At 49.1% G+C, this 20169-nt stretch overlaps 1 protein-coding gene across 4 annotated transcripts; it reads left to right on the top strand.

Annotated features, from left to right (window-relative positions):
- The first annotated feature begins 975 nt into the window (after nt 1-975).
- On the top strand, nt 976-20168 carry znrf2b (zinc and ring finger 2b). 4 transcript variants are annotated; one of them, XR_003797873.1, is made up of 6 exons: nt 976-2669; nt 13757-13852; nt 16573-16678; nt 17071-17151; nt 17326-17408; nt 19311-20168. XR_003797873.1 is itself a non-coding variant. In XM_029254178.1 (5 exons), exons 1-4 carry the CDS (start codon nt 2270-2272, stop codon nt 17126-17128), a joined length of 660 nt encoding a protein of 219 aa, XP_029110011.1. In that variant the 5' UTR covers nt 976-2269; the 3' UTR covers nt 17129-17151; nt 17326-20168. The 4 variants fall into 4 exon arrangements, 1 of the variants encoding a protein (XP_029110011.1); XR_003797872.1 differs by having other exon boundaries at nt 19308-20168; XR_003797871.1 differs by having other exon boundaries at nt 17326-19382; nt 19831-20168.
- Nucleotide 20169: the final 1 nt, after the last annotated feature.

Genomic DNA, 20169 nt, shown 5'->3' with positions numbered 1-20169 from the left:
TACATATATTTCCACCAGCATTAATACTCCTGAGGGTGTGGTGGCGTAGCAGGTTTGGCTGGGTCCTGCTCTCTGGTGGGTCTAGGGTTCGAGTCCCACTTGGGGTGCCTTGTGGTGAATTGGCATCTTGTCCTGGGTCTGTCCCCCGCACCCTCTGCTGCCAGACTAGGCTCCAGCTTGCCGCAACCCCAGTCAGGACAAGTGGTTTCAGACAGTATGTGTATGACATTAATGCTTGTGTACATTTTTGCAAACAGACATTGTACAACATTACATAGTTGGAAATAAGCTTAAGTAGAGTTTACAGAGGAGGCGTGATGGTGCGGCAGGTTCAACTGGTGCCTGCCGTGTGGCAGGTTTGGGGTTCGAGCCCTGCTTGGGGTGCCTAGCGACGGACGGTGTCCCGTCCCGGGTGCGTCCCCTTCCCCTTGTGCCCTGTGTTGCCAGGTGAGGTTCCGGCTCATGGTGATCCTGCTTGGGACAAGCGGTTGGATGGACAGTTTACAGAACACGACAGGTTCTGATACTACTAGACACACAAAAGGAGAGCAGTATTTAAAAGGGGCCCATAATAATCGTGACTCTTATAGTGTTGGTAAGTGAAAGAGGCAATAAAATGTCACCAGCAGCACGCAGTGGAATTATACATAAGACATACCCCCCCCAAAATATTAATATAATATGTTTCCCAGGCACTGACAGCCTCTCTTTTCAAAGCAATCAGGAGGCCTTACTGCCCTTGTAGAGGAATTAACTCATTTTGAGCAGGAAAAAGGTCAAATAACCCTAATTCCTTCCAGCACGGAAGCACTGCAGATAAAATGAATGCTCAGACAACCATTATTAAATATATCAAAGATGTCTCCTGCTGCGCTTGCTCAGAAAGAACATTACATTTCACAGGATGTGCCTGGAGTGAGGAGGGGGGGGAAAAAAAAAAAAAAAAAAAAAATCAATACTGAGAGCCATCTGGGGTCATAACTGCACCTGTGTTACACTGTATTGTGTGTGAGGCTACTTGCTGTGCCACACCTCACACCTACAACATATTTCCTCTGCATTATTTCGATGATTAACAAAACACACTAAGCATGATGATGGACCCTAATCAGTTTAATGATTTTAAGTAAATATGGCTTTATTGCCTGTAACAAACTGTAAAATTACTCTTCTGGGAAACAGGGCTGGGCTTGTCCTTGACTTCTGCTTACATTTTTTCAATATTCCCCATATAAATAATGCATTTAATATATATAACTTGCTTTGCAAGAAAGGCAAGTAAGACGAGGAGTTCAGAGGGAGATTAAATCCCTTCTCACATTATTGGAGGCTGTGGGGTTGCAACGCCTGAGGCACCTTGGTGGGGACGAATTTTATTATTGACATAAAAAACAGAACGAGTTACACAACAGTACTGAGGAGTAACAAATCCCTACAGCACCTACAGCTGGAGGAAAACGCCACATTCGTAAATATCTCCTTTTTATTAAGGAACGCTGTACCTGTTACGGAATCATATTCAATATTGTCTAGTAACAGGACGAGTCCCTTATACGAGATTCTGTAACGCAGCCTCTCTAATCATGTATACCGGCTTCCCGCTTTACCCGTCATACTGCGCTGGGCTCGCGGCGCCGACACGCGCTTCCTTCGGAGCTCTGGCCTCGCCGCCGTGGTTGTTGTTCTGCTTGGTTTCCGCCCCGCTCGCGGTGACGTCACCTGACGCACGAAGATGTGCAGTGCGGGGCGGGGGAGGAAAAAGGGGGCGTTTCGTGAGCTTGTTAGGAAGGAGCGGCGCGCGGAACTTGGCGTGCTCGCGCCCAGCATCTCCGAGCAGCCGTTTGCGCTGCACGTCCCGGTTTTTTAAAAAAAAAAAAAAAAAAATTTCCCCTGTGTGTGAGCAGCACACGACGCGGCAACCGGGACTCGGATACGAGCTTCCGCCTCTGTGTGCGCGGTGAGGCGGCATGGCGGAGCGGAGCGCGCGGAGGGGAGCGCATACACCACGACTGAGGGCAGCAGCGACTCGGGCCCCCGCAAGAATACTAGACACGGCGGGACGCCCCCGTGACGCGCTTTAAACGCCTCTTCGGGTTTCCGCGTCACTTTGTCCTTGTTGCTGCGAGCGCGCGAGTGGCGGCTGCCCGGCTGCTGTGTGCGCGCGGCGGAGTTCAAGTCCTGGCTTTGCCCGAACCTCCATGGGCAGCTGAGCGCTTCGCTCCCCGAGCGCCGGAACCAGTCCGAGTCCGTGGGCAGCGGCGGGAGCTCCATGGGGGCCAAGCAGAGCAGCCCGGCCGCGAACGGGCGCACCCGCGCCTACTCGGGCTCCGACCTGCCGTCCGGCCCCTCGGCCACCAATCTCGGCGGCGGCGGCGGTGCGGCTCCCGGGGCCCTGCGTTACGGTGCGTACGCCGGCGCCTCGGCGCGCGCAACCTCGGCTGCCGCCGGTGGCGCCCAGCACGGCGCCTCCAGCCGCTCGAGGTCCGAGGGACCGGGAGCCAGGCCGCAGTCGGCTATCAACATTCCGAACAGCAGCTCGCAGGAGTCCGGGGGAGGCGGCGGGAGCAGCCCGGAGGAAAGCGCCGCGGGGGACAGGGGCCGCTCGGTCGGTCAGCCTCGGCTCGTCATCGGCTCGCTGCCCTCACACCTGTCGCCTCACCTGTTCGGAGGTAAGAGCACGTGAGCGGGCGCGGCCAGTCGAATGAGTGACGTCATTGACAGGCAGGTCAGTTGGAGGACTTGAGCATCAGTCAAATCAGCCACCAGGTGCTGATTTGACTAATCGCGCTCAAGTGTGGCATCCCTAAGTTTGTCGGATCAGTTTATCTTAACTGACTGACTAATCAAATCAGCCACATCAGGCGAAGGAGTCGGATTTCTCGAATCGTCACACTAGTTCGTCCCATCAGATGAGTCTAGTAGGTGTTGCACGTGATTTCTCGGTTATTTGCCTTCTGTTGTCTTGCTGATTTCTCTTAGAATTTCTGTCCTCTGTGACTCTGCTCACTCTTTGGCAGTTTGTAATAGTTGACATGTACAGCCGCCCCCCCACAGCCTCACATGGCACAAGGTAGGAACAGGGAACTGAGCACAGATCAGTGGTGACTTTGCTGTACGGAGTTTATGCCATTATGGTCAGGTCTCCACCCCCCAAAGGTGCGCACACCACTGAGCACACACACTTCATCCTCTGTCCTGTCCAGTGAAGCCTTCACTCTTTTGCAGTTCTGTCAGCCCGTGTTTCCTCATTACACATACCCCAGTGTTAATATGTCCCCCCCATTGTTTACCCCCCCCGTCACCAAGGTTACCAGCATAGCTTCAAGAAGGATGCTGGAGGCTTAATCAAAAATGTGTGAACAAGAATGCCGTCGTGTGTTTCATGTTGTGGTTGTAGAAATCTAAGTAGACTTTTTTTGAAAGCTTGGTGATCTGACGCACTGCTTTTACCCAGTAGATTTGCTCGTACGCAACCGAAGGCGAATATTATTAGCAAGCAGCTGCAAGTTTACAAGGTGTGTATGTTGTGTAATATTTCTCTTGAAAACTTATCTGAATTGAAAAGGGCCGTCCGCAGGCGCAGACTGCAAGATGTTTTGCGTGGATGAGTGGTCCCAGATCCCCCAGAAGTGTGTGCTCCTGGCCGAAGGGGGGCGGTGGGGCAAAAGATTAATTGCAAGGTGGCCAATGTTGAAAGCTATGTTTTGCAGAAAAAAGTTGTACTCCTCAATAACATGAAATGTTTGTGTTTGGAAAAGTTGTGCTAAAATAAAAGCAAATGGCTTTCTCATATGTTTAAGGCCAAAATACAGCTCATTGTGTATGATGTTTCATAAATGCATTTTTGCTTTATTTCATGAAGGGTAACAGTGTGAACCCTACTGCCTATGGGTGTACAGTATGTACCCTGCGGTGCAGCAGCACAGTCATTAACGTGCTAGTTATTATTCCCTGTGCTTGACAGAAGTGTCCTCCAGCGTGTTTCCATCGCTATTTGACATGCTTATTTAATGTTAAATGCTGTCATTTAATTCCTTTAACTGTATGTGTGTGTGTGTGTGTGTGTGTGTGTTTACTCACTTCTTACTGCTTAATGTCCCCAGTGCTCAGCCCTCCACAGTGACGGAAGGGTGCTTCACACAACTGCCTTGGGCCCCTCACTTGTAATAGGGATTATATTTCGTTTTAATACCCCTCTCTTTCACTGCCAGTGTGTTCCATAAAAAAGGTGAGATGCTTGGCAGGTTTTTGAGTTGGCGTGGCTGCGTTTGTTCTGCGCTCCGCTGTGGTGTTTGCTTTCACTTCCAGATGCTCTCCGGTTACCCCAAGGGGAAGCGAAAGGTGCCGTGTTGAAGCAGGGTGGCTGTGATGCACTGCTGCTGAAAGGGCCTTTTATGGCCAGAGAGGACCTGAGAACAGGGGTAATAAGGTCACTTTTCCTAAGGCCCGGGTACCATGTCTGCAAAGCCGCTCAGCAGGGAGCCACTGGAAATCATGAGTGTGGAGAATGATGGAGGTGGTGTATGCACTGTGCCAGGAAGAAGCTCTACTAAGCTTCTTTCACATATCCGTTTATTTCATTGGGGACTGTGTACATTCATATTATAACAGAAATGGTATGAGCAGCAAATTCAGTGGTATTTATTGTGTATTGTATAATTCTGCGTTTATGCACTCTGACAAAGGAGCCAGAGCGGCCGCTGCTTTACACCCCATGCCTCATCCGACGGGACTTTCTGGGAACGTATCCGTAGAAGATGTCAGGTGAGCTCTACCCGCACAGGTAAACGTGCCTGCAAGTAGAGGAACCTGAAAATGGAAGCACACAGCAGCAGTGCAGAGCCGACTGGAAAAGCCACAAACGATCGCTCTGCTCCGTGGTCGATTGTGGGAAGCAGCTTAACGTAGGTGGTCCTCGACTTACGGTGGGGTCCTGTTACAACGTCGTCGTCGTTAGCCCGTTAAAGATGAACGTGAATAATTGTTTATTCTACAATGGAAATTGTTTTAACTAACGCGCCGGATTGCTGTGCTGTAATGTAGAAATGTTTTCCTCTTTCTTTTCTGCACCACCAGAATGCTCACCTTTTTGCTTCGGCTAACTATGTCACGAAAAAACTTGGAGTCACAAATGAAAAATTATACAAATAAAATAAATCTAGCGTAAATTAAACGGCGATCGCTTATAAATACACTGAGTCAGTAAGACATATGGTACCTGGTGATGGCGCAGCCAGTTGATGTTGTGGAGCGGTTGGCATTAGATGTTACAACCAAACACTTTCTCCGTAAGATAATATAATAAGGTTGGGGTGGCCGTCGTAAGTCTGGGTTGTTGCAAGTCGCACTTCTCGTAGGTTGAGGACCACCTGTAATGACCTTGACATATGCGGTCCAGTCGACGCACGGGAGCAAGCTTTAAATCCACCGATCCCATTTGTTGCGTGTTGGTGCCGGCTTCCGCAGCGTACCGGTTGTGTACCAGGTTGCACGTTTCCTGGCAGAAGCGAAGGACCCCTCTTCCCGCCTGCAAAGTTGCAGCACGTCGTCCGGCTTGCAGCCGTAACCGGTGAAGCGCTCCTCACCGTTTCTCCCTTGGTCACCTTGTCGCACGGAACTGTTGCTCGGCAGCTATCCAGGCGCGTAAAGCTTTAACTAGATAAAACAACCGTGTGACTTTCGGCATAACTAGGTTCCCTTGGTCGCCTAGGCTGTCAGGGATCATTTGTTGTAAAACCGGTGATTAAGGTGCGCTGTGTGAAGAGCAGTTTTGTCCTACCATAATTAGAGGGCATGGGCGTGTGTGTGTGTGTGTGTGTGTGTGTCTTATACCTTCCCTATGCAGCTGGTCAGCCAAGCATGGGTGGTGGTGGTTGAAACATTTATGTATTTTCTTAAGAACAGAAGAGGACTGGGTCACAGCAACGTAGATAGAAACAGCAAAATGACAAAGTGCAAGTAGATAAGTCCATAGACACATAAACTGAGGGCAAAATGTTCCAATAATTCATATTTGTGATAAAGTATCACTGCGTAAACAGTGCCAGGAGAAATGCTCTTGCTGTAAAGATGAGTAAATGCTCATGTGCGTGCGGCTGTACTTTGTTTGGTCTTGGCTGAGACGAAATCAGACATTCACGGAGGCAGAATGACTGTGTGACGGGCAGAAACGTTATTGGAAAGGAGCATTTTGGTGTTCTCTGTTTCCTGTTGCGTGGGACCCTGCTCTCTGTGGGCTGGGTGTACGTTTCCCCGACTCTCGTCCCTCTTGGTAGAGATGTGCTGGCGGTGTCTTTTTTTGCAGAAAAAAAAGAAATGGCAGGTCTTTCCATCGTGGAAGAACGGTGCAAAATTTTTGTCTGCAGTCCTCCTGCGTGTTCCCAAATATGAGACGGTTGTTAGTTATTTTAAATTGCATTTGCTCCCACAACATGTGAGAGTATCAGAAATTGTTTACGGCCATGCAGCAAAACATTCCAACGGAGCCTCCGCACAAAATGATGCCCCCCCTCCACTGCGAAAAGGGCTTATCCTGGCGATGATCGCGGTGGCAGCGGGCCACGCTCGACGGCGTCGCTCTCAAGCTCCTCCACGCACAGAGCCGCCGAGCGCGGCGGCGGTCTGCCGGCTCTCCGATAACTGGCCCGGGAACTAGATTGACGGTCGGCAGCCGTCGTGTCCGCGGCGTCAGAAAGCAGATTAGCATTCGCGGCACATTACTGCAGCAGATGGAGCAGCTGGGGGCTGGAGAGGGAGCTGGGGCAGTGCTAAGTAGCCTGGACGTCCGTGTGTGTGTGTGTGTTTTGGTGGGGGGGCAGGGCACACTTATGAAACGGTTCTAGGAAACGCTGTTTGGAGCACAGACAGCCCAAGTTTGTGAAAGTGCTGTCTGAGAGAAGAGAGGGCAGCAGAAGACAGGCCGGTGCATTCTGAGCCGTGCGGCACTTCGGGGACTGTCCCTCCCCGTCCTCTTGTGAGAAGAACCAGGTAACTGTCACAGGGGGACTACGGGAAGCTCCGTAGGTGTCATTGCAACAGCGCTTTGTCACCGGGGTCAATAGTAATGGAAAAGTACCGTGTTTGGAGCTCGGGTTCAAACTAGAGAAGGGCTGTCGGTTGTGGCGTGTTCCCGTCGTCCTCTGCGCTCGTGAGTCTTGGGCACTCGCGTAATATTTGTCAACCGCTCATTGTAATGTGCTCCCTTAAATTTGACTTTCCAGTATAACACCTCCTGCTCTGATGCTCTTGATTGAGGTACTTAGCCTGAATTGCTCCAGTAAAAAAAAAAAAAAAAAAAAATTTACCCAGCTGTATAAGTGGGTAAATTGGTGTAAGTAGCTTAACACTGTAAGTTGCTTTGGAGAAAATGTTGTTATTAAGATCGTCAGTCACGCCACCTTCCAGCTCTGAGCTGAAATCCTTTGTGTGTCCGATGCCTCCCTAACTTAACCTGGGCCCTGGCGTATGCCTTGTACCACGCGGGGTGTTGCTGCCACGCTTATCCTGACTGGCTGATTACCCTGGGGTGTCTTGTGGTCGTTGCCCTTGGCTGCAGGTTCAACTATGTACCTGTAAACAGAGCCCTGCAACAGGAGGCCGCAAGTCAGAGCACGCGCCGTTTTTCCTGTTACGACTTGTTGGTTTATTTCTGTGCTTATCCATATATACGTGGGCGCTGGTGTAGGGACTGGCCTGAAAATCTCTGAGTGGGTCTCGCAAAGGTCGGGCCCTGAATGAAATGTGCGTTTGAGTCAGTGCAGCTGTTAACAGAAGCTGTGCTTTAACTGCTTTTGTATCTGAAAAAATATGGATATTTTTTTCTTTTTTTTTTTTTTTTTTTCTTTTTCAAAAGCGTCATCTACTTGGGGTTTTTGGACAGCCTTACAGCTGTTCATTAATCGAAACTCCGTACAGTATAGATGCGGTCCTTGTTTCGTCTCCCGGTTGTCTGTCGGTCGGTCCCCTGGCTTTCGTAGCTGCTGAGCGCTTGCAGGTGACAGATGAGGCGACGTCTTTAGTGACCCCTGTGATTTGAGCATTTGGCCAGGAATAGCACTGAGGGCTGGGAGGAGCACAGGTACACACACTGCTGTTGGAAAGCTGCTGCTGCTGCTGTGGGCCTATTTACGATCATTTATATTATCATACAAATGATAGATTTTCATATTCTAATTAATGCTTGTTCTTATCCTTATGAATTATGCATTATCATGTTTTCATTCGTACGGTCAGGAGGTATTTCGGAATGTTGCCAAAGCCAAGTGCCTTGATCAGACAGACTACCAAGGAGCTGGAAAGCGTCATGTCTAATTTGTCATAAACTGTGCTCTGCATCTTACCATATCGCCTTTTCTATCTCATGGACTTTTATGAGACAAGGCAGTGCAGGTCAGGGTCCATTTCCCAAGCTGCTGAGTAATAGCAAGCATGTTGTATGCGGCTTGGAGTCGTCATGTTAAAGCTTCGGGTACTTCATTTACATGTATGTATTCAACCCAGCCAGTGTTTTTCTCCAAAGCAACACGTAACTCGGTGTAAACAATAGCGTTTCCCATGGCTCTTTTACGTAGTTTCTGAGAAAAGCATATGTTCAGTGAATGGATGCTATATGAGGATGGCCACAGCAGGGCCTGCTTCAGCTGCTCTTCCCCGTGCTCAAGACTACCCTCTGCCGGGGTGTTCTGCGTTCCTTCCGTTTCCACGGCAACAGTTAAGAGGGTGGTTGGAGTGAACAGGGAAGGGGGAGTGCGGTGCTGATGGGGCTCTGTCCTCCTTCGCTCCCACCCGTCAGCCTGTCAGACGCGGGCCGAGAGGGTGCACTTTATGCCTGTCGTCGTTCTCTTCCCGCCCCCAGGCATCAAGGTGATGTGACAGGGGTATGATTTCTATGCCTGTTTTCCAGCCCTAACGCACGCACGCGCTCAGTAACACCCAGTGACTCGTGAGCCCTGCAATACAGCCCGACTCCAGTCACTTTAGCCCTTAGTCACACATTTTGGGATCGCTTGCTACATCTTGGCCGGGAGCAGCTATAAGGGTTCTGAATGACTAAGCAGATGCAGGGTCGGTGCAAGGGGTGGCAGCTTGCCTGTAGTTCCAGGTGCAATGAAATACCTGGCAAATTTGGTGTCACTTGGAGCTTGCCAGGTCACTACAGGGCACAGCATTATGTTGCAACATTGCCCGCAGTATGCGTGCATTTTTTATATAGCGTTTCATCGTAGAGATTTTATATGAAATATTACGAAGGTGGAGATTTAAACGCCTCTGTCCTGACTAAAACACATTTTAGTTGTAAGGAGACCTTCCGTTGTCATGTCAGGGGTTTCAATGACTCAGATGTTGTTTGTTTTTATTTTTTCCAAGCTTGTAAATATTAAGGTTCCAATCGATAAAAGTTCCCAGGGGAGTTCGATCACCCTTCTGTTTATGTTTGCCTTAGTGAAGGTTACACTTTTTGTCCTTTTGCTCACGTTATTTCTGGGGGGATGCAGCTGGAATAAATATGGTACATGGCATGTGCTTTACTCTGCCCTGTGCTGTTGGCCAGGCTGAGATCACGTTTTGCACATTATGTTGATTTACTTCCAACGACTGAAGTCAACTTCTGATGTATGCGGCACGATACTTGGAAAGGCCAGAGATGTTTCGGAACCAAGTGCTGTGGCCTGATGAAAGAAAAATGGAACTCTTTGACTGCAGTCATCTGAAATGCACGCGCACACACACACACACACACACACACACACTTACACTTTCAGAACCGCTTGTCCCATACAGGGTCGCAGGGAACCGGAGCCAACCCGGTAACACAGGGCGTAAGGCCGGAGGGGGAGGGGACACACCCAGGACGGGACGCCAGTCCGTCGCAAGGCACCCCGAGCGGGACTCGAACCCCAGACCCACCGGAGAGCAGGACTGTGGTCCAACCCACTGCGCCACCGCACCCCATACTCATCTGAAATGTTTGCAGAAAATTAAGCATCTGAATAAAAGAATACCTTTTCAACTGTTAAGTGATTGGCTGGATCTGTGATGCTTTGCTTTGGGGTTGTGTGGCAGCCAGTGGCACAGGAAATATTTTGTGGGTAGAAGAAAGAATGGATTGTACGAAGTACCAACAAATCGTACACTTACGTTAAATGCGCGTCCTGCTGATGGCAAGGTCAGAAATTGGCATAGAAACAATGAATCCTTGGACCCCCTGTGCCTGGTGGGTGTCCACGGTACACACTGGTGGTGGTGGTGTGATGGTGTGGGGAAATGTTTCCTGGTACACATTTGGATTTTTACTACCTCCCGAGTATTATTTGAATGCCGCAAAATACAAAATTATTGATGCTCTCCAAGAGCATCCCTTCATGGCCAGTCCAGCCTTTCTGGAATTGACACTTCCAGCAGGATAACGCACCTTGTCACAAAGCACACATCTTCTCAAGATGGTCCCACAAACATGACAGTCCCTTTACTTTAGTCCAGTATCTAATGTTTACTCTAGTCTTACCACCAAAGCCAGTAGAGCATCTTTGGAATGAGAAGATCTACAGAAACTGAGTAAAGCTGTCAAACCAGCATGGATCAAGAACCCTGCGGAAGGTGTCCAGCACTTTGTTGTTAAATTTTTCCTGGAGGCAAAAAGGCTGGCTGGTGGTAAGTGAAGTGGAGAACACACTAGGTGGTCTGCAGAAAGACTTTACCCTGGTTTCTTTTGCGGTATGCTTTATATGGGCTCCGCATGTCAAGTGAGGATGTTTATGTGCAATGACTTGCGTTCATATTCTGGAGATGTTAAAAATTCTTGTAGAGAGATGGATTTCCCATCCCTTCTCTGTCCATTTTCATATCCTCTTTTTCATGTAGAGAATTCTAAAAGTGAGCGGTGCTCGGTACACTTGCACTTCTTCCTAATTCTATTTAAAAGAGCCAAGCAGAATGCGAGAATTAGGAAAGTCCCCTTTGAAAAGAGAAGTGGAGCAGGCTGATCCAGCCAAAACCCAACACTCTGGAGATCCAGTGCAGGTTTAACCCTCGAGAGCGTGGCGGTCGCGTAGCTCGTATAGTAGCCTTAAAACACACCAAGTACATACTCATTGCGTGCATATTCATACGTGTGCAAGTGTACGTACACATCAGTACCCCAGTCGCAGAGGGAACTTTGAAATACCAAAGAGACGTGTGCATGCGCTTCCACGCATTAACTCCATCGATCTTTGTCACGTTCGTGGACACTCTCGCACGCACGCACGACTGTGGCTGTCACTTATCGATGGGAAGAAAGTCATTTATGGGTTACGTCTATAATTATTACCGTTTTAGATGTTTCTTTTCCTCGAAGGGACTTTGTGCTAAGAATAATGTACACGTGTACAGTAGTTGACCCGTTTATACAGCTGGGTAATTTTTACTGTATCAGTTCAGAGTGAGTACTTTGATCAAGGGTACTACAACAGGAGGTGGGTTTTAAACCTGGGTGTTTTGATAACAAGGCATCTGTTCTAAGCACTTGCTGGCCCACACTTCTAGCTTCTGTGCTGTTGCAACCAAAGTGCATTTCCCTCTGGGATTAATAAAGATTAACACCATGGCGGCGGTGTCCTCGCATGACGGTGACAGTGTCACGCTGTTCACTGTGGTGCCGTACCGCACAAAGAGCACTGAGCACTGTAGCCCTTTTGTCGCTGTACAGCAAGAGTCGATCGCCAACGGCTCCCCCGGGATCCCCCCCCCCAATCCCCGAAACTGTCATTCTTGTACGAAATGTCCCTTACTGTTGGTGTCAGCCACCCGTGTCTTAAGAAAGAGAGGTGCTGTTGATGTGGAGCAGGGGTGTCTAGCATCCATCCCCCCTTTTCACATGATGTGTAAATGTACCTTTCAAGTCTCGGTCTGTGGTGCTGTGACCCAGTGCTGTTTGCTGTTCTGCTAATAAGAAATAGATGTCCTTGTTGTAATTCTAGAGAGAACATTCAGGAGTAATTAACATATTCCACAGTGGCAGAGCTACAATAGATACTGATTACAAGTCAATGAATTTAAGTGGGGGCAATAATATGAGCTGCTTCTGCTGGGCCTCTTTGTGAGCCTCCCTTTGTTTTTGCCAGGAACGGGGTGACACTGGGCACATGTGATTTACTGTTTCTTAGTGCAGTAAAAGTCTGAGATAGACTTGGACGGACTATGAATGTCAGCTTTGTACGGTACAGTACAAGGGCACTGGGGAGAATATAGGACTTGGAAGGATGTCTTCACATTGTGAATTTGCGCACAGTAATAAATGGAGTTACGGTTCAGTTTTGCACCATGGGACAGGCCTAATTATAAGTGCTCGTGCCGAGCCTGGTGGTTCTCTCTGCTTCCACCTGACAGGATCGAGAGGTGTGGTCCGCTACGTTTCTGTGTACTTCACTTTCAGATACCAGGGCTGTGTCAGACTAACCATGAGGGCTGGTTGAAGAGTTTTCACGCTACATCTTTCTTTCCATATCTGAAGGCTCCTTGGGGTTGGAGGTGTTTTTCCTGTTCAGAGTACCTTCCTTCACACTAGACATCGCCTTCAAGGCACCGTTCTGGTTTTATAATACGCCCCGATTTTTAACTAATTGGATAAGTATGTATCAGTCACCTAAAAAGTGTTGCTTTTGGTAAGTGTAGAACCACAAATATTACTGATGAGAATCTAGTCTCACCTTTGGATCTCCTGCATGTCCACCCATGTTACATGCATATCCCAGTCTGGGTATTTTACTGCGGGACTCCACGAAGCCGCAGAATGCAGGGCTTGTGTCCAGGGAAATCGGATAAGATGGAGATGGTGAGCCTGCCAAAATATGATAAGGACCAAATGTGTTTAAGCAGCTCTAGAACAAGTTTCTGTAGGGGTGGAAAAGAAATTTTGTTTTACTCATCATTGTATGAACCAGGTTGTCAGTTCAGGCCTGGAAATTCTCAGGTCTGTTGTTTATTCATTCGTTGATTACCATAAAAGGTTGATGTCGAGGATATTTAGTTTCAGCAGGAATGCAACCCGGACTGTGTTCCCAACAATTCTCCGTCCACCTCAACACTGGAGTTTCAGGAGGAGGTTCTGAGAAGGCAGAGGTGAAGATGGCCTTGGCGAATGTACCGCTGGACACACGCGACTCCAGAATCTGGACAAGAAATTGTTGTTTAATGCCTTCTTGATAAGGAAGCTGCCATCAGAAAATGTTTGGTGGAATCTGCTATCAAATAGTTCCCCATTTAGTCGCTAGGATGTGTGCTTACAGTCTGAAGGCGTGTGGAAGAAGGGGATGGTTAACCACTTCTGTACCCCTCCTTACCATGAAAACCACACGTGTGGTCGCTGAGTCAGATTTGACTTGAGGGCACTTAACCTGTACCATGGATTTCGCTAATACGTCATGTACTAATAGCCTCCGTTTTTGCTCCGATTTAATAGCTCAGCTTTACTGCAAAACAAGGGAGTAGCAAGTTATCAAAACGAGTTTTCCGGAAATTTGAGTTGGCCAGAACGTGCTGAGTGTGTAATGCGCCGATGTGCTTGTCGCAGAAAGATACCAGAGCAGCAGGTCCATGTCGAGTAAGGTGGAATCCCACAGGTTTGCGATGCTGCATACGCCTCCACTCGCACCAGGGTCCTTGAAGACCAATGTGGAGCATCGCGTCGCTTCCTCAGCGACGAAACGGAACAAGAGATGTTTGAGGTGGTTCTACTAACCTGGTGGTGTTGACATGCTGTTGTGTTCCTTCCTTGCAGGTTTTAAGTGCCCGGTGTGCTCCAAGTTTGTCTCCTCAGATGAAATGGACCTGCACCTAGTTATGTGCTTGACCAAACCCAGAGTGACGTACAATGGTAAGAACAAACCCAGGGTCACGATCCAAATGAGGCTCTCGGGATGGTTGCAGAAAAAGAAATAGAATTGTTATACAGGTGGTCCCCGATTTACGATGGTTCAACTTACGATTTTTCCGACTTTACGATGGTGATCTGGCGATAGACATTAAGTCGTACTTTGAATTTTGGATTTTTCCTGGACAAGCGATATGTAGAGCGATGCTCTTTCGCGATGCTGGGCAGCAACAGTGATTCTCATCTCCCGTTCTGTCACACAGAGCTGTGTATTAAATGCATTTTCGATTTACGATATTTTTGACCTATGATGGGTTTCGGGGAACGTAACCCCGTCGTAAATCGGGGACCACCTGTTTTGGGGTTAGTCCACTGGCGCAATATAGTATGAAGGATTATTGAAATATAGAAATAAAAGTGTAATATTTGTGGAATATTTATAGAATCCATATACAGTTAATATAATAGCATTTGAGTCCTTTCATGTCCCTAACTTCAAGCAGACCAGCGAGGAGCCCACTGTTAAGTTGCACTCTTATCTGAATGAAATAGGCTAATATAGATAGAGCTCTAATGGTAGTGTTTCAAGTTTAATTGTTGAATGAACTATATTTGTTAAATGTTTTCAGTTAAATTTACAATTGGCAGTTAGATAATTAGTCAGTCTGATGAGTTGACGACGCTGCTTGTACCAGCGGTAAGGGCCACCACGCCAGACCAGGACAAGGCTGCATTCAAGGTGGCCACCGCAGCAGTTTGGGAAGCACTGCCGCACACCTCCAGGCGCGTAGACGGGACCGCCAACGCAGTCCATGGGTACTTAAAACCCGCTGTGGCTCTTTACACATGAAGTGAGAAAGCAAGGCGTTTATGGTTTGGCTCGTAGCCCCTTGAGCTCAGATATGGCACCTTTCCTGTCGATTTAACTGAAAATAGCCCTGCATCAGCGGTCTTGTTGGCGCGTCCCTGTGAATCATACTAGAAATGTGCGCAAAACGCTCAGTGGGCTTCGTCTGAGCCGCGCGTCCGCTTCCCCAAGCCGGTTCTGCCCTCTGTGGTCAGCCTGGCAGGACCTGCCGGGCTCAGCATCCGAAGAGCTGTTTCTGGTAACCGATGTGCGCTCCGGTTCCTGATGGCCTCACCCATCTGTTACTGTATTTTTACTGTATCGACACGCCGGAACCAGCCAGGGCACAGTAACCAGTGCGCCCTGTGTCTGAAAATGTGACCCCATGTGGTTCAGAGAGCACAATTCTGGTTTGCTGAACCTCAGGAGACACACGTACAAATTAGTTGCGGAGAAGCTGAGATACCGTAGCGTACCGAGATACTGTACCTAAAAGAGGAAGCAGTTCCGTTCGCAGTACCGTGGTATAATAGTGCAGCATAGGGAAGAAACGGCGAGGATTGAGCCTGGGCAAGCCTGGTGTGGAAAGTGACAGACGCAGCGGTCTGGCTGCCCGCGCAGCACGGCCTGTACTCGCGTGGCGGTCCGCAGGAGCTGGAAACACAAATGTGATAAATCTTGAGATGTAACAAACATACAGGCTATAAATGAGCCCTTCTGCCTGACGAGTCCCAGCATTTTCCGAACACGCCGGAAGACGTTGCTTTCATAGCACAGGTGGCTCATACCCTCACCCTTTACTTGGGGAGAGACCGCTGCGGCATAAAAACGTGCCCAGGCACTTTAGTAAAGTTTCTAGAAAAAAAAAACTGTCTTTTCCTGGCGACCCAGACGATCGCCTGTTTCGCAGTCTTCGGGTAGCACTGAGGGTTTAGGCTTGGGTTCGAACCCGGCTCGGTGTGTGTGTGTGTGTGTGTGTGTGTGTGTGTGTGTGTGTGTGTGTGTGTGTGTGTGTGTGTGTGTGTGTGTTCCTCTGGGTGCCCTGGTTTCCTCTCTCAGTCCAAATACACATCCAAATCCCTGAGAAGAGTGAAGGACCCAGCGTCACTTTATTTTTCCTTGCATGTTGGGGGAAAACCAAACTAGGAGGTGGGTCTGTAGCTGGAATTGTAAGTACTGCGGTAAATTATCCACTTAGACTTCTTTTCTTTTTCCCTATGTAGTCTTGAGTGTTTAATCATGAGCAGTTTCTTCAGGACAGATATCGCCAGAATCTTTCATAGAAGTGACGTTATTAAAAATTCCAGGATTTTATAGACACCTAAAAACATACATACTACATATATATATGTATTTTTTTGTTGATTGAGTTGCTTCTTTGGTTTGTCTGATTATGCTGTTTCCTTTACAGCCAAATTGTGACGGGGGGGGGGGGCGTGGGCAGTGAAGAGGCAGCCCTTGGGGAATTGCTGTGTTTAATTACACACCATGTGACACACAGTAGCGGAGCGTCACGGGGACCTGGCGAGTGTGTTGTCAGCATCTTAGGGTGCCGCCCTTTCTTACTGAACTCATAGGTGAGACGTACGCTTGTCAGCTTTGTCTCGGTCACACATCGTTCCTTATTCTCAGACGTGTTCAAGGATCACAGCTTGGCGTACATTTATTCAGCAGGGAAGAAGTTGCTGCTGGTGGTGTTTACCGCTTCCTCTCCAGACGTACTGGCCGGGCTTTTTACAAACCCCCATGAGTGAATGGTTTGGAGTATGTTGTTGAGTTTTCGCCACTTCTTACTTTGGAGTTCTAACCAAATCGGACAGAGTTGGGCTGCTGCTGGGGCCCATGCGTTCACCTCCGTCCCGCATTGTCTCCTCAGAGGACATCCTGACGAAGGACGCCGAGGAGTGCGCCATTTGCCTGGAGCAGCTGGTACAGGGGGACACCATTGCGCGCTTGCCTTGCCTCTGCATTTACCACAAGGGGTAAGAACGCAGACGCGTGTGCGCGCAGATACAGGGACGGATGGATGGTTTCCGATACTCGTGTTTCAATACCTGAATCTGTCACAGTGGGTATGGCACGATGTCGCCGCAGGTAGCGCTTATTCCTTACGGCTCCACGGGTTCCAGTGGACCCGACACTTACTGTGGCACCGCGCCGCCTGGAAGACCTGCGCTCTCCAGATGCCACAGCTGCATCTAAATACTAGCTGACTTGTTTTATGTGGTTGGACCCAAAGGTCCTCCAACAGCTGACAGTTCACTGCGTTCTGCTGTATTCTGAAATACTCCTTATTTTGACCCTTGAGTACATCAGTGCACCCGCTCCGGACGTGTGTTTGCGCCGACGTGTCCCTGTCTCTCTACCCCTGCAGCTGCATAGACGAGTGGTTCGAGGTGAACAGGTCGTGTCCGGAGCATCCTGCAGATTAAAGACCTGGGATTCTTTTGCACAGGTATTTTGTTTTGTATCTGAACATGCGGAGAGGTAAAACATATGGTTAAATTTTAAAAAAAAAAAAAAAGTCAAGGCCCTAAAACAAGAATATTGAGGGTATGTCGATTTTTCATCTTTAACTGTGCACCTAATAGGAGCAAAGCAAACATGTTGTTTTCACTCCCTTCCTAAGGATGTTGCTCCAGTGGTGATGTACCGCAGCGTGACCTCCTTCTTCAGCGGCTGCAGCGAAGCGAGGACTACGGGCTGTGAAATGTAAATGACCCCGACTTGCCCGTGTGTGAAGACCTTCTGTTACTTGAACCGATTGCGACGAGCACAGAGTGTGCCAAATCGTGCTGAAGCAATCTTCAGGGAGCCTCTGCTACACTTCTGGCGTGTGTGCGTTTGCACACGGTCTCTGCACGTGGACCTCCCCCTGGCCATGTCTCTCGGCTGTCAGTCATCTTTCTGTTTTGCATATGCAACACACGCTGCCCCCCGGTCCGGCTCGGCGGCCTCGCTGCCGTCCAGCATCCGTTCCACGTCGGGTAAACGTGGCAGGTGAGCTCGCACCCAGGGCCACGGCGCCAGCCTCATCTGTTGTGGACACCGGATGGCGGATATGAACTCGGCAGCCCGTCCACCCTGCTCCACTAGTGCCTTCACAGCTGGACCACAAGGACAAGTGATCACTTTGGGCCTCTTTGTGTGTGTAACTCATGCCGAACAGCAGTGACCCCCACGGTCACCCTCATACAGGCAGCAGGCGCGCACACACACCCACACACACCCATGTGTGTCTGAGAGCTCCTTTTACCATTACAGCAATGTCTGTCTGGATCGCAAATACATCACCTTATGACTGCAGGAGAGACACGGCAACCATGTCTCTAATTTCTGCTCTTAATTTTATTTATTGTTATTGTTAATCATCACTTTTAAATTCCCAAAAAGCCCGTGTGGTTTTCTCGGTGACCTCGGAGTCAGATGTCCTAGGGAATCACATACTGTATGTAGCAGCTGCTTCTTGTCCATCAATCAGCTAATCGATGAGCCAATCAGTCCGTCAGTCAGTCGGTTTATGTCGGAACGACGCGAGGTAGACGAGGAAGATCCTGGAAGAGATCCTGGGGATGTCGGAGTTTTCTCCTGAACTCTGTCGCCCCCTGCAGGTGACCGTGGCTCAGCCAGTCTTCCGGTAGTGAGGTGTGTGTGTGGGGGGGGGAGAGGCAAATGTGTCCATTGGCATCAGGATGCCCAGTCCATCTCTGTGTCCTTACACAACGGGTGCGTGCGTCTCTCACGTGGGGCGACACTGTGCCGGTCATCATTGTGCAAAATGAAGCACGTGCATGAGGCTGGAGCGCCGGTACCTTGCGTGTTCAACCGGTGCCGTCACGTTTCAGTTCCGGCAGGAAGCCAGAGCTGCAGAGCAAACTGCTCAATGCGTCGCTCTCCTTTTAATGTTCTCCATACGTGTTTCAACGCTTGGCCTTTGCTGTCTGCAGAAGAGATGGGCAGTTGAGCGAGCGAGGGTGCAGCGTGCCGGAAGCACCGCCAGATCAGCTCGACGTGTCGGTCGGAGAAGGCCGTGCTGAGCCGAGTCACGTGCTTGGACGCGTATTTATCCAGAAATGAATCTATTGTTTTGAAAGTCTTAACGTTTTCTTTCGCGTGTAAATAATTTTGTTTGCTGCTTATTCTAAATTTTGCCACGTCTGAGCCGACATCGCTCCTGCTGGGATGGGTGTCCATCTGAGTTTAGCTAGGAGGTCACTTGGGCAGGGTGTTGCGTGGCTGTCGGAGAGCGGCGCGGTGAGGGTGGCGGTGGTCGAAGCAGCTCAGGTTCGAGTGAAAGTGATGGACTCCTAGTCTGGAGAGGGCAGCGCCATAGATTGTGAAACACAGATGCCCCGCCATACCTCTGGTGATCATGAGCTTTTTTTTGGTATTAATTTAGCCATACGTGTTATAACATTCCATTCATGTAAAGATGTATGTACAGAAATGTGAAATTAAAATGGCAAAATCTTTTAAAAAGCTGCTGAGTATTGAATAAATGTGACACGCTTTGTAATGTGCTGAATGGAAAATGGGCGAGTGGGTTCGAGCACAGCTCATCTGTGTGGGATGTATGTGCAGGCGGTCCTCAACTTGTAACATTTCATTCAGCAGAAAGGAGGAAGGTGCTGTGGGTCCTCACTGCACGCAGACACGCTCAGCATCACAACAAAGGCCCCCCCCCATGTGAGTTTCTCTACAAAATAACAGCACTTCGGAAACTTTTTTTTTGGAGCCGCGCAGGAGTTGCCACGAAAAGTACGTGCGTGATTATCATCATTAGCTGGAGTAAACGGAACGCTGACGTTCACTAAAGTTACCGAATGAAATAGAATACCGAGCGCTGCCATTTACTATATGTTCAAATTCTTATGCAAGCACTGTTCGTGAAGCCGTTCATCAAAAAGAGCACAAATTAAGGGTCACTTTTAGTGCTAGTACAATGTGAAGAAATGATCTTCACGAAATGAAAAACAGGTTTTTCAAAGCGCCTATAGTTTGTGTGCCTGGAAGCTTCTGCTGTCCTTCGCCTCTTCCAGAGCACTGAGATGGTTAATGAGTTCTAACAGTAGTTGGAGCCATAAACAGTGTCTTCTCCCTGTGTACAGAGCCATGTCAGTGTGTCCCCCCGCAGGTAACGGGCGAGCCCCTGCTGTCCTTTGCAGTCCCACACCCACCATCAGGGGCAGCCCCATATTGGGTGCTCAATGGCCAGCTTGAAGACAATAGGTGAGTCAACCACGTACCGCGCGGTCATCCAAGATCTCGATCCAGCTGAGCACTTTGACGATTCGGGAGCAGCACCCGAGATGGGATTTTCCACCACCACAGATGGAACCTCTAAAGGGAGAATGCTGTCACAAGTGTCCAGCACAGTTCTGGAGAGCAGCTGAATCTATGCCAAAGATGCAATTTAGGGTAAGTACATTGTTCAATGTGGTGCGGCAGGCTTGGCTGAGTCCTGTTCTCTGGT

Source organism: Scleropages formosus, chromosome 8 (assembly GCF_900964775.1).
Source record: "Scleropages formosus chromosome 8, fSclFor1.1, whole genome shotgun sequence".
NCBI classification, from domain to species: Eukaryota; Metazoa; Chordata; class Actinopteri; order Osteoglossiformes; family Osteoglossidae; genus Scleropages; species Scleropages formosus.
This window is presented reverse-complemented; position numbering and strand designations above follow the sequence as displayed.